This window comes from Syngnathoides biaculeatus, chromosome 5 (genome assembly GCF_019802595.1).
Source record: "Syngnathoides biaculeatus isolate LvHL_M chromosome 5, ASM1980259v1, whole genome shotgun sequence".
NCBI classification, from domain to species: domain Eukaryota; kingdom Metazoa; phylum Chordata; class Actinopteri; order Syngnathiformes; family Syngnathidae; genus Syngnathoides; species Syngnathoides biaculeatus.
This window is the reverse complement of record NC_084644.1, coordinates 2,949,310-2,963,629: the sequence shown is the minus strand read 5'-3', so window position 1 is coordinate 2,963,629 and position 14,320 is coordinate 2,949,310. Positions and strand designations below refer to the sequence as shown.

General features: G+C 41.3%; 1 protein-coding gene across 1 annotated transcript in view; it reads left to right on the top strand.

Moving 5' to 3' along the window:
- The window catches only part of cdkal1 (CDK5 regulatory subunit associated protein 1-like 1), a 195,467-nt gene that overhangs the window by 2,002 nt on the left and 179,145 nt on the right, over window positions 1-14,320 (top strand). Inside the window, exon 3 of the mRNA XM_061819899.1 lies at window positions 1,174-1,286. Within this exon, the coding sequence (XP_061675883.1) occupies window positions 1,174-1,286 (113 nt within the window). The remainder of the gene's footprint in view (window positions 1-1,173; window positions 1,287-14,320) is intronic.

Genomic DNA, 14,320 nt, shown 5'->3' with positions numbered 1-14,320 from the left:
GATGTACGGATTAGAGATGGTGGCACAGAAGAAACAACAGGAAGCAAAACTGGAGTTGGCAGAAATGAAGATGTTGAGGTTGTCGCGAGGAGTGAGCAGGTTGGATGGGATTAGAAATGAGCTCGTTAGAGGGACGGCCGAAGTTGGATGTTTTGGAGACAAGGTTAGAGAGGCAGACTTCGATGGTTTGGACATGTCCAGAGGCGAGAGAGTGATGTGGTGAGGATGGAGCTGCCTGGCAAAAGAGCGAGAGGAAGACCAAATAAAAGGCTGATGGATGTGGTGTGGGAGGACATGAGGACAGCGGAAGATGCACAGATAGGCTTACATAGAAAAAGATGACACGCTGTGGCGACCCCTAGTGGGACAAGCCAAAAGGAAAAGAAGAAGAAGAAGATCTAAATGTACTGTGTAACCTTGAATTTAAACAAACAAACAAACACTGTGCAACGGGGCGCCAGCAAATGCTAAAAGTCCACAACAAAGGGTTTAATTTTCAATTGACTCCAATATTGACTTTTAATTGTTATGCTTCACCACTACGAATCAATACGTTATATTCACACACCTGAGTGAGAACAACCAGATGATTAATTATAATTACATTTAGAATCATCATTGCCTACTTGGAACGTATTTATTGCCTTGGTCTCAGTGTTACTTGCAGTGATCTGTAAACTATTGTGTGAAATATTTTGTTATAAACTGAAATGCGCACCAATCCATTTTCTTTGCTGCTTATCCTCACAAGGGTCGCGGGAAGTGCCGGAGCCTATCCCGGCTGTCAACGGGTAGGAGGCGGGGTACAGCCTGAACTGGTTGAAAGCCAATCGTAGGGCACATAAAGATAAACAACCGCACTCACGATCGCAATCAGGGGCAATTTAGAGCGTCCAATTAATGTTGCATGTATTTGGGATGTGGGAGGAAACCGGAGTGCCCACCCGGAAAAAAACGCACGCAGGCACGGGGAGATCTTGCAAACGCCACACAGGCGAGTCCGGGATTGAACCCAGGACCTCAGAACTGTGAGGCCTACACTTTACCAACTGTTCCACCTAAACAGAAATGTCCACTATTTCATTGACGCTACAGTTTTTATCTAAGCCTTACGCTATCCAACTGTTTTAGTACTTGGCATTTCCATTCAGGATCTCCTAAATGTCTTTCCAGTCTGATTCCCGGCACCCAGAAAATCTGGATGAAAACGTGGGGCTGCAGTCACAACAACTCGGATGGAGAATACATGGCCGGACAGCTTGCCGCGAGTGGATACACAATGACAGGTAAGAAACTGGTTCTGTGGTCTACATTGCCTTTTAGATCGATGTGAAACCTACTCATCAAGTCATACACCACACAAAATATGTGGCGACCCCTAGTGGGACAAGCCGAAAGGAAAAGAAGTACAATTAATGAAGCCTGTATCAAGGCAACAGTTTGATCCGGCAACATTGTTCCACTGTGTATTTTTTTCCCCAATAAAAGTACACACTAATAGCAAAGAATAAATAGTTATTTTCAACAAATATTGGAAGTTGAAGTGGAATTCTTCTGGTAGGTTAGAATCAATCGAGTTGTATCTAAATTGGCTTCTGAATTTGTGTGATTATATTGTCAAACAAAAGAGGGCAGTGTTGCTCTGTCTGCAAGCTATTTACAGAAAAGTAACTACTGTACACGACAGTACTCTGTAGAGGTGGGTGGAGTAGCCAGATATTCTAATTAAGAGTACGCTTACTTTCGAATAATATCAGTGAAGTGAAAGTAAAAAAGTAGTAAAGTAAATCAGGACTCAGTGAAAAAACTATTCAAAGAATAACTGTAATCACGTCTGATTTAAAAAAAAAAAAAAAAAAAAAAATTGTGCATGAATGCCAAATAAAATACAAAAATATGAATATATAATTATATATATAATAGAAACCAGTTTCAATTTTAAACTGCCCTAAAACCAACACATGCATTGGACCATACCGAAACATTATTCGCTTTATTATTCATTATTATTCACTTTAAATGAGTGAATGAAGAAGTTGATTGCTGACTAGAAACTACAAAGGTAGTTATGCAAATGGGGGAAACCATACATGGATTTTTGTTTTTAAATCCTTGCTTGAGAAAGGAGACGTCTCGGGATATAATTCAATGAACTGCTTTATTCTTATCATTCTATTGTCGGTTGTCGGTTGATGAGCCTTCTTGGTTGGTGTTCTTTGATGTAGTTTAGTCGTTTGAGCCTTCGCCAATCATTTGGGAATATTGTTTGTCTCCATTGTCTAACCAGTTTTTTTTTTCCGTCACGTCTGCAGAGTAGCGATTAAGGGGTAACGGCTCGCCGGAAAAGCAAAAGGATTAGTTTGAGTCCCGTTTCGTTCTCATCGGCAGTCTTCTGTCATTTCCTCTTTGTTCACTGAGGTTGTAACAAGGATAAATTGGCCGTCATGGCCAGGATAATAATAACTTTAAGGTTTATTATTTATGTGCTCTTGTGAGTGGCGTATTGGATGCAATGCAGTTGGCTTGAAGGGTGTGGAAAAAAAAAAAAAAAAAAGAGTACAATAGTTAAAATGCCAACGTGTGTTGTTTTGTCGTTATAAGACGACAGTAAAGAGCTGACATCGTTTGTGTATCCGAATAATGCCGCATAGTGGAATAAACTGTTAGACAAAGACCAACCTGTAAAAACATGACATCATCTTCTCTCCCTCCCTCACAGTCTCTCCCGGCTCTCTTTCTGCCTTAACCCCCCCCCCCCAAACTCCTTTACTCTTTCCCCAACTATGACATCATCCGGCGTGAGGCGTAGTAGCAGTTGTTGTGCCAGCCGCTAGGTGGCAGCCTTATCCCAAGAGAAGTCGAAAGATGGGATGAGGTCATTTATTTGAGAAATGTTGTAAATCTCCATTTCCTCTCTCATTCATTCACAGTTTTCAGAGGTGTCATTTCCGTTTCTCAGTTAATTAAATACATTGGCTTACGTTTGTGTGGTGGAACTGGATAAGATTTGAAGTTTTGCTTGTGTACAACATCGTCATACACTCTTTTAATCTAAATTCCAACGGCACATATCATTCCCACATCATTGAAGATTATCAATAATCAAGCCCGAGCATTCAACTACGAAAATTGAAATGAACTATTACGCGATTAAAAGTGGAGCCTGCTTCCAAGTCTCCGTTTTGTCTCACTTGGTTTGACAAAATGGCAGATTTTAGGAGGCTGCTTTGCTTTCATTGTGTTTACACCTGCTCAACGGCTCGTGTACGCCCACCCGCGCGCCTCTTGCCTCTCGCTATACGACCAAAGAGGGCACTGTTAACCCGCGATCGTGTGCTGGCAACAAATAAACTCGTTGAGGGGCTGGAGCAATGTGCCAGAAACTGACTTCATACAAAGGCGTGTACATAAATGCACGCACACGCAAGCCCGCTCCCCCTCCCTGTCACCGTCGCTGCCAGCCATCCTCACACAAAATACTTCAGTTATGATTTTTACATAGCGGTTAGGCAAAATGACTCCCTTGTACACAGTGTCAGCCAAATGGGCTGCTCTTAGTTCCTTGTTTGGACACGGGCACTTTGGAGGATATGACTTCACAGAGGGGGTGTGAGGTGTTTTGCTAAAATGCACAAACAACACATCCGCAGGTATTAAAGCTGGGACCAGCGTGCCTTTAAAAACAAAACAAAAAAATCTCATCAATTATTATGATGAATAATGTCTACCGGTAAATAAAACATGGAATATTATTGTTCCTTGAAGTGAAACACGACCGATTAAGAAGTCCTTTTATGGCACTTGAGGGAAAAATAGTGTTGCCTGTTTCAGGTTCATGCATCATAGATGTCATCATTATTTTAAAATTTTCACACTTGTAATTCTTTAATGCCACGTTAGTTTTTTAGCAGCCCGGAGCGATTGTATTACATCATCGCTTTAAGCGCGTACGCATAGACATCGCGTAGACGGCGCCTCATTCATAAATCCGAGGCGAAGGTTTTTTTCTGATTGGCTGACCGCGTGCTACGCATCATTACGCGCCCCGGTGTCATAGTGAGTGAAGCCTTAAAATGTTCCCCCTAACTCCGCCTTCCACATTTACAAACAGGCAGTCTCGGCCGTTCGGCAGAGGCTCACGGCTGAGACGCTGAGAAGCGGTTCCATATATGACAAATGTTTGATGCGACGCGTGCCCGCTCATCGACAGGCGTCAGTCTGCAAGATCAGACGGACAGCTTTGCGTGTGAGAAAGACGGGCTGTATTTCCGCTAACTCGCAGCTATACGTGTGGCAGGCAGTCCACTCCGCCGACTTGGAGAGGAAAAATGGTTTAAGGGAAAGCGACGTAAGGCAGACAGGCGAGGATGAATCCGGATGGTAACGGATCAAGATTGCAGCCGAAAGAGTGTGGACGCAACGTAAAAAGCAGTCCGTCTCGCAGGGACAGACACGAGCGAGATGCACGGGTCACAATATGCCGCACTAGCTCAAGCGCCGATAATGGTAGCGAGATGACAACCAGAAAACGCCTTCTGCAAGTGTAATGTATGCCGGTTCATATAGCTAAATGCAAACACTTAAATCGTGTTTATCACTACATTTGCACTCGGTTCAATTTCTACTAAGACTCTCAAAAGCGCGGAGCAGCCATTTGACGGCTGGGGTGGCTGTTAATATGTAAATATGGATATGCAAATTCATTTGTTGACAGGGTTAAACCATTTTGAATATTAAAGTTGGCACATAAACACACGGAATGCCTAATTATCTCTTACAGAGTCGCTGTTTAAAAATGACATTTTCAGTCTCCAATTCTCCAGCGTACATTACTGATCATTTGCGTTTAGCATTTTGTGCTTGAAGCGGACAAAAATAAAAATGCTGTATCCACTCCTGACGTCGTCTGCACGCTACGCATGCAAACATTTTCCATGGGCGGGAATACTAAAGCCTACAAATAGACCACGAGCCCAAGCAGTCAAGTAACTATTTTAGAGGCCAGGAAATTGGAATGATCCCAAGCCCTGTGCGTGCGTGTCCGTGTCAGGGTGATCCTACAAGGTGACCCTCGTGTATGCAGCACCCAGGAACCTTTTAGAAGCAATGGGATTAGGTAACCCGGCCCGGCCTGCTTTTAAAATTCCCTCGGGAGCAACGGGGATAGAGAAAAGAGTTGAGTGGGATTGCACGAGGAAAAGAGGGATCATCGCTCAATCTTATCTATTGATTACTGTGCCACGAAGGAATTTTTGACATACACGATGAAAACTTGTAGAAAAAGTCGTGAGCCACGGTCAGCCACCAAACAGCCTTTTGGTTTCCTGAGAACATAAACATTTGAAAACTTATCTCAAACAGAAACATTTCTCAGGATTTTCAGGTAAAGACTGTAATTGGGCAAAATGTGAAAACAGATGACCTGCATGACAGATGTAGTTAGGGAGGATATGAGGGCAGTTGGTGTTGAAGAGGTGCCTGCAGAAGATTGGAATATATATATAATATATATATATATATATATATATATTATATATATATATATATATATGGAAAAGGAAATAATCAAGTCAGTGCATTTTTTTGGGCAGTGTTTTTGGTGGGCTCCATATGTTTGTAAAACTACAAAAAAATGGAGGTGGCAGAAATGAAGATGTTGAAGTTCTCGCTCGGAGTTAGCAGGATGGGTAGGATGAGAAATGAGCTCATTGGAGGAACAGCCAAAGTTGGACGTTTTGGAGACAAGGTCCGAGAGAGAGAGCAGACTTCGATGGGTTGGACATGTCCAGAGGTGAGGGAGTGAGTATGTTGGTAGAAGGGTGCTGAAGATGGAGCCGCCAGGCAAAAGAGCGAAAGAAAATGTTGATGGATGTTGTGAGGGGCACTTGGGGTTAGAGAGGAAGATGGAAGAGATAGGCTTAGATGGAAAAAGATAACACGCTGTGGCGACCCGTCATGGGACAAGCCGAAAGGAAAAGTTTGCAATGCACGGCACACAAATGTAAAGTCAATCTTCATGTGCGTTTTGCCTAAATTACATTTCATAGGGTTCTGTTGATATTATTTTTAAAATAAAGTCTATGCAATCAAAAGGCTCCTTTCTTAAAAGGTTTGGATGTTTCTAAAACTACAAAAAAAAAGCATCAGGATAGAAAGCGACAATCAAAACCTTTCCAGTATTTGTTGTGAATTTATTATATATTGTACTGCCTTTCTATGCACTCAATCTCCCAATAAAGCAGCATTGAGCTAAAGGATTGGAGATGATAGAACTGGGGGTTCCCTCCGGGGGGTTGCGGTTGTATCCCCGAATCCGCACGGAAGCCAGCCAGCCAGCCAGCCAGCCAGTCACCCTTGTTATCCCTGGAAAACTGCCCGTATTCCGCAGGGATTTGGAAGACCGTTTTGGGGAATACCATTCATGTGATTTGAGCAGTGGAATAAAGTAGGAGCTGTTTGCGCCACAGAGAGGAAGAATAATCCAATAAGCGCTCCAAAAAACTCATCAGGATCAGTACCAGATAAATTGTGTTATGCTTACCTTTTTGGAAGTTGTCATTGCTTTCTTGTCTTGGAGGGCAAATTATGAAGCGACATACCTGTCTGTCTGAAAGAACCCCGGACACAGCTATTCTTTGAAGTTTTCTTTGTGAGAGTGTCAATTTGTGCCTCTTTTGGAATAATTATCTTGTCTGTTCCATTGTGAGATGATCCTCTTTGTCTCTCCCTGTACTAATTTCTCCTCGTCTTTGTTTGCCCCGTCATCTCGATTCAAGAAAAACAAATGTATGATTTCTCCCATGAAGAAGAAATTACCGCTTGAAAGAAATTAGCCATTAATGTGACGTGAGGCTGATGATGCGTCGGTGTGGATGAGTTCAAAGTAAAAGAAATGCAGAATGAGGCCTTCATGGACATGCAACAAATGTGTTTTTTCAAGCAGCCCCCCCCCCTTTTTTTTTTTTTTGTGTATTGTTTTGGAAGATGTACCCGTACTTTCGTTCATCGGGTCTAAATCTGGGACATCAGTGCCATTATTTGCTGTCCACCTGCTGAAATTGAAAGGGAAGCCCTTGCTCTATGTTATTAAACACTGTTTGGGCTTGCTGGTTCGTATGATTGATGAAGGACTGGTGGAAAATGGAATATGAGAGCATTTGGAAAGGTTAAAGAATTTTGTCGAATATTTTGCGGCGTGCGCGTGTGTGTGTGTGTGTGTGTTTATGGGCATGTCATTGGTTTTGTAATAAATTAATTCTACACGTGTCCCCGTCTAATCTTTCCTTCATACATATAAATGAATTGGCTATGTGTTAGATTTCCATGTGAGCGCACAGATATTAGATAAAGTGGATTTAAAAGCTGTGAATGATTTGCGCAGCGGGTTTAATTTGAATTGGCGACGGACAAAGTAACCTTGATCACCGGCCGAGTGGAAAAAAAATTGATTGGAGGCATTGGCTGCACCTTGCTTGACCACAGAAAAGCTGCCCGACTTCACGTTACGCGCGTGTGTGCGTGTCATTCGAGCGCTGTAAGCCTCGTAATTTTTCTCCCGGCCACACTACACTGCGGGCTGTTGACAAGTAGTCATTGAGCTTGTTTTTGTTTGTGTATGTATACACCGGTACTGGTGTGCGCTTTCATTTTCGTCCAACAATTCCAATTCACGTGAGGATAAAGCTGGAATTCAAACCACAATTTCTTATCGTGGCTGAACGACACTGGGGCCCATTTAGTCGAAAGAGAGCTTCTGTTCAAAATGGCAGCATTAAAGTTTGTAGCCTTTAACAGTTTGCATTGCTTATTTGCTCTACTGTACTAGTTTTGTACCTCCGCTTTGTTTTTATTTAAACTCATAAAATTGCCGAAGTTACATACAACTGTTTTTACCTATGATAATTATGTGATCCATCTGAACAGGGGTTAACATTAACTTTTGCAGTTACTTGCCCTCTTGGACAAGTCAATCTACATCTCACTTGCCCCATCTGAAAGCCCACTTGCCATCGCTTTCAACAAATATTACCGTATTTTCCCCACTATAAGGCGCACCTTCAATGACTGGCCCATTTTAAAACCGTTTTTTCTTTTTTAAGGCGAACCGCATTATAAGGCGCATAGAATAGACGCTACAGTAGAGGTTGGGGTTTCATTTTGCATCCATTAGATCGGCTGCGCTAAAGGCTCAATATTGATCCATATATAAGGCGCACTGTCAGCTTTTGAGAAGATTAAAGGCTCTTAGGTGCGCCTTAATGAAGATGCCGCTTGGAGTGAACAGGTTGGATAGGATTAGAAATGAGCTCATTAGAGGGACCGCCAAAGTTGGATGTTTTGGAGACAAGGTTAGAGACAGCGGATTTAGATGGTTAGGACATGTTCAGAGGCGGCAGAGTGAGTATGTTGGTAGAAAGGTGCCGAGGACGGAGCTGCCAGGCAAAAGAGCGAGAGAGAGGAAGACCAAAGAAAAGGTTGATGGATGTTGAGAGGGAGGACATGAAGACTGTGGGTGTTAGAGAGGAAAATGCACGAGTTAGTTAGTTGGAAAAAGATGACACGCTGTGGCGACCCCTAACGGGACAAGCCGAAAGGAAAAGAAGAAAGTGCGGAAAATACGGTACATGCTTTTATAGCAATTGTTGATAATTCCTACATCATATAAAATATATTATAGGGTTTATCTTTTATTGCATGGTTTATTTCATCGATTTGACAAAAAATGCATAAAATAATAAAAAGAGTTGGCGGCACGGTGGATCAGCTGATAAAGCGTTGGCCTCACAGTTCTGAGGTCCCGGGTATGATCCCGGGCCCCTCCTGTTTGGAGTTTGCATGTTCTCCCCGTGCCCGTGTGGGTTTTCTCTGACCACTCTGGTTTCCACCCACATCCCAAAAACATGCAACATGAATTGGACACTCTAAATTGTCCCTCGGTGTGATTGTGAGTGTAACTGTTTGTCTCGATGTGCCCTGCGATTGGCTGGCAACCAGTTCAGGGTGGATGTACCCTACCTCATGCCCGTTGACAGCTAGGATAGGCTCCAGCACGCCCCGCAACCCTCGTGAGGATAAGCGGCAAGGGAAATGGATGGATGGATGGATGGACGGTAAAAGTTTGGCACAATAACAAATGACTAACAAATAAAATGACTAAATACTAAATAATGACTTTTAACAAATGACTAGTGGATGTAAAAAAAATATGGCAAAAGGTTGGAACAATAACAAATGACTAACAGATAAAATGACTAAATAATGACTTTTTGCAAATGACAAATGAATAAAATACTAAATCATATTTTTATTGATCAGAAAATCGGATGCAGCCTTCAACAATATGTCGGCCGGTTTTCCCTTTTCTGTGTCGCCGTTTCATCACACTATACACAATTGACTAATTGTGTCTTGTCAAAATATTGTTGTCATCGATGGCAGCACTTATCGTTTGTGTAAAAAGTTGTTGAGAAAGTGGAACACTTAACTGGCTAAGCAAAGACAAACCGCAGCGCCTACCTTTTGCAGCCAATTGTTTCTATAAAATACTGTACATTGGAAAAAAAATACATTGTCTTTTCCCTTACCGTTTAAAGGAAAATGATTGCTTGGACATGCTTTGTTTTCTGAAGGCAGCAATGAAATAGAACACTTCCAGATGTTGATTAATGAAAAGCCCATCGGATTATTGTTGCATTTAAGTATTAGTCGATTAACTAAAATGCACGAGAGAGCGCAAAAGATAACCAAATATTATTTCTTGTTAGTGTCTCATTGTGCATTATGTTCTCAACTGGTATTTAATGGAACAAATACAAAGACGTGAAGCATATGGAACTGCGTGAAATTTATTGATAATCTGAGGTTTTATTTCAGTGAGACAGATGGTTTGTCTAATCTTTCATCCAGACACTGCCTTTTGATATCTGATCTGTTGATAACGTGTTTTTGTGCAGCTCCCCGGGATGAAGACAATAAATCTCTCCTCAGTTCATTTGTGCCCTGGTGACTTCCTATACGCTGTGTGTAAGACTCAATGATTTTAAAGTCGATAAGCGCTTAATGACGGCTCCCTTTCTCTTTTAACTTTGGGAATTTGAATTTGTGAGTTTGAAATGAGTCATGCTGGGATAATCAGATTTTGGAAAGGGACATTTTGATCATGAGTCTCTGTAAACCTTTTTGTTAAACAAGCGTCTTCCTGCTTGTGACATCACGGGTCATCATGAATCACTTTATAAATATCATTTTGACACGGTGATTCTAAGCTAAAAGGAAGTAAAAAGGAAGGCAATCATGCATAACATCACACAGACGTCTTGTGACTAAATACGTCTTAATGAGTACGGGTCTCACAAACCAATTTTTTGGTGCAGACATTCTACAAATTCTATTTATTTCTGTGTGGTTTCACGCTATTTACTATTCTTGTAATGCATTGAGGTTGAATAGCGCATTATTAATTATGAAACATGTTTGAAAAATGAAGAAATCTTGTGATGAGATTTTAAAATAAATAAATAAATAAAAAAAATCAATGCATAAAGACCATGACCATGTGAAGTCAAACTCCCTGAGGTTTTTAATTTGAAATTCCTTCAAAATATTTGGGAGATGTTTGTAAAACTCACCACAGTGACAAAAATGTCTGTAAAAGGGTACTCATAATTGCAAAGTGCCCAACACTTTTTGGGGGACAATGTAGTAAAAAGGAGAATGAAGGTGAGATGGCTCGTTCACCTTCGTAATCTTCCCCTGACTCTGTCACCATTTAAACATGTTTTTTTTCTTATCGAAATCATACCATATTATAGTTTGAGTAGCATTTTTTTGTTCAAATTGGGACATAACAAAACTACATACTGTAGCTGATACACTTGTTGTACTCTTATGTTACATTGGTACTTGTACACGTCAAAAAGTCTTGGAACAGGGAGGGAAATTCCTTTAGTTTTTTGCTGTAGGGTGAAACAAAAATTGAAATAAAAGCTGCAATGTTTCTTGTCCAATATTCATCTTTTGAGAGCAAACCTCATCAGTGTAAAGGAGTTTCTCGTGCCACACCATTTACTTTCCCCATCTTGAATGTGTACAAACATGAAGTACAGTGATGCTCCGGTTTTCGACCACAATCCGTTCCAGAAAACAGTTTGAGAAGTGATTTGTTTGAAAACCGTATCGATGTTTCCCATTACAATGAATGGAAAAAGAAATAATGCGTTCCAGACCCAAGAAAATTAGGCTTTTTAAAGGATTTTTTTAGCTTTTCCTGATAGTAAACTGCATAGTAGAAATACATGTATAGTTTAAATACTTGATTTAAAAAGAATAATTCAAGAAATATATTTATTTTTTTGCTTAAAGTGTATGCTTTCGTAGTAGAGTACGCAAAGTTGTATCTGTAGTGACTTGGCCCCCAGCCTTGTAAACTTTTTTTTTTTTTTATTAACAAAACTGCAGAATACTTTTAAACTAGTAACTTGCCTTCTAAGGAGCCATGCTTGGGGGTTAATAGGATAGTCCTCCATAAGAAGAAAAACAACAGTCACTACTGGGAAACGTCTGTATACAGAGGCTACCTCACACAGAATAACCAAAGTGCGCTGATTGCGCTGCGCGCGTTATGTCATTTCCATTTTTTTTTTCGGGGGGGGCGTTCAAACTGACGACAACAAAACGCGTCGTGGGCGGGTCAACTGTTTGCACCGGGCACATTTTGTTATTTCTGGGTTTTTTTCGGCGGCGGCGGAATTCACAACAAACCGCGTCGTGGGTCAGGTGGTCTGGCCGCGCGGAATATGTTATTTCTGGGTTTTGCCGGGGGCGTTCGAGTACCGATTTTCGTTCGATAACAGAAGCAAAAAAAATCTCGAAATTTTGTTTGAAAACCAGTTTGTTCGAAAACGGGGATGTTGGAGAACCGAGGCTTTACTGTACCTCATCTTTGGTTTTGCTGTCCTTCTAAACAGTGTTTTCATACACATAATGTCACCCTGCTCTTATATTAGACACTTTGTTGTCTCTGGTCTATGATAAATGGCCTCTTGATCTTCCAGCCCTTTTTGGCTGCGATGTTATAAAGTACATGTTTGGCCTACCATAGTTCAAAGACGAGTCTTGTTTTTAGTTCAACTTTGTTCACGACAATTCTTTGGTATTTTCAAATCCAACCAAGGTGGCTTTACAGCTGTCACTACCTTCGCTTTGAGGTTGGGAGCGATCAACTTTTCATCAGCAGTAGCTTGAAGCGTGGCTTCCAGCAGCAAATGAGCTGAGCGGAACAGATGACAGCGGGACCCCTGCTGTGCTTTTTGAATGACAGAATGAGTGCTTGCATATAACATCACGGTGAGGCAAATTTCAGGTGGGATGCCCTTTCATAGGTAAATGAATTAGTGTAACATCAGTCCTTCTCGTTTGAAAGTCTCCAGAAATACATGAAATACTGGCTGTCGCTTAATGATGTGTAGTAACGCTTTGCTTTCAGAATTCCCGTTCCCGTTTTGACGTGTTGTTATACACTCACAGCGTGAGTTTCTCCACTTGGTTTAGTTCCTGACCACATAACATTAACGACATTACGATGTGTACAGCCGCTTTATTAGCATATGAAAAGATGGTGATAGGACGTGTTAATTCTGATGCCATCTGCTTTCACTGGAATTTGTCAAGAGGGTGACGGATTCTTGAGTTTAGGTGTCTGATGTGGTGTGTGAATATGTAGCTATTCAGGGACAACATGCACTTCTCATTTGCATTTGCACATTTTCCTGCTGCGGATCCTCACGAACATATATTTTGAACCAATACATATATTTACTCGGGAAATTCTCAAAATTGCTTCATTTCTGTAATGTTTTATCAATTTGGAGGAATTCAACGTAATATTTTCACCACGCAACTTATGTAGTCGTGCTCCGATACGCGCCGGCTCTCGTGAGCAGGGATGTTCACTCACATATTCCATAGCTACTTTGTGTGTGTTGGATTTTGTACCATATATCAGTTGAGTCTTCTTTAGGTGTAAACGTGCACTGAGCGATGTGGCCGAACTGTCCAAACTCTGCGGCGATGGGCGTCCGGTTTTCATGTGTGGCAGAAATTCAGCCAAATAGCTGTTTGTTGCGTGTTGTGCCAGCCAGTGAAAATGGCACTACTAAAACACTACTTAGCTATATGTATAATTTCATATGTACCTGTGGATGAAATGGCAAAAGCTTAAATTCGACAAACAAAAACAAAATGCACTCATGCTACATATTCAGTCAGTAAATGGGGCAGCCTCTCGTAATATGGCCACTGGTTTGTCTCACCCACGTTCTACAGTTCTATAGTTTAATACAACGATTCCCAAACAGTGTGCCGGGGCATATTAGTGTGGCGTGAGCGCTCTTTAGGTGTGCCGTGCGAAGTTATCCAATTTGATGTAATTACTAAAAAAAAAAAAAACATTTATGTCCAAGATATAATGTATCTTTATTCATCTATTTATGCCAGTGAGGCACAATGACAGACAGAAAAAAAAAATCCTCTTCTATTAGATGGCAGGAAGTACATACAGTAATCAATCTATCCATTTTTGGTGACCTTTACTTTTGTTGGTGTGGCGTGAGATTTTTCAAGAGTAAAAAATATGTACCTTGGCTCTATAAAGGTTGGAAATCACTGGTTCAATAAAAGTGATAGGCAGGCATTTGTAACTTTTGTTCTAATAATTCATCTCTTACCATTAGGTATTTTGCTCCTTTTGTCTTTTTCTACTTTAGATGCATGCTGCATTTTCAATTAATGAACATGTGCTGCATCCAGAATGCTTCCAGTCCCAAGATTTTGCCTGACATCCGCTTGCTTTGGTGATGCACAAGGAAAAAGCTCGGCGGTAAACGAGTGCTTGTGTGTGTGTGTGTGTTCCTTGGCATGCTTTTGAGCAAGAGCAGGCTCTCTAATCACATGCTTTTCTGCCAACATCCACATTCCTTTTTACCATTATGCGCTAAGCACTTGGGCAAGAATCTAGCATGGAGGTTTGGAGGTTGTGATTAAGGGCTTTGCCGTATTCATTTCGAATGCATTGGCATCACAAGCCAGACTTAAATCAGGTGCTATGTTTGGAGCAAAACAGTTTCAGTTTAGAGAATTATAGTGAGAATTTCTAATATGTTAGATCTTCAGGTGTGTGTGTGTGTGTGTGTGTGTGTGTGTGTGTGTGTGTGTGTGCATGCATGCGAATCGGTGTGTCCCAACGATGCATTTAATTTGGGAGACATTGCCAGTTGAAAAAGGTTGTCCACTAAGCTTGTCATGTGTTGAGCTGTTCTGTAAA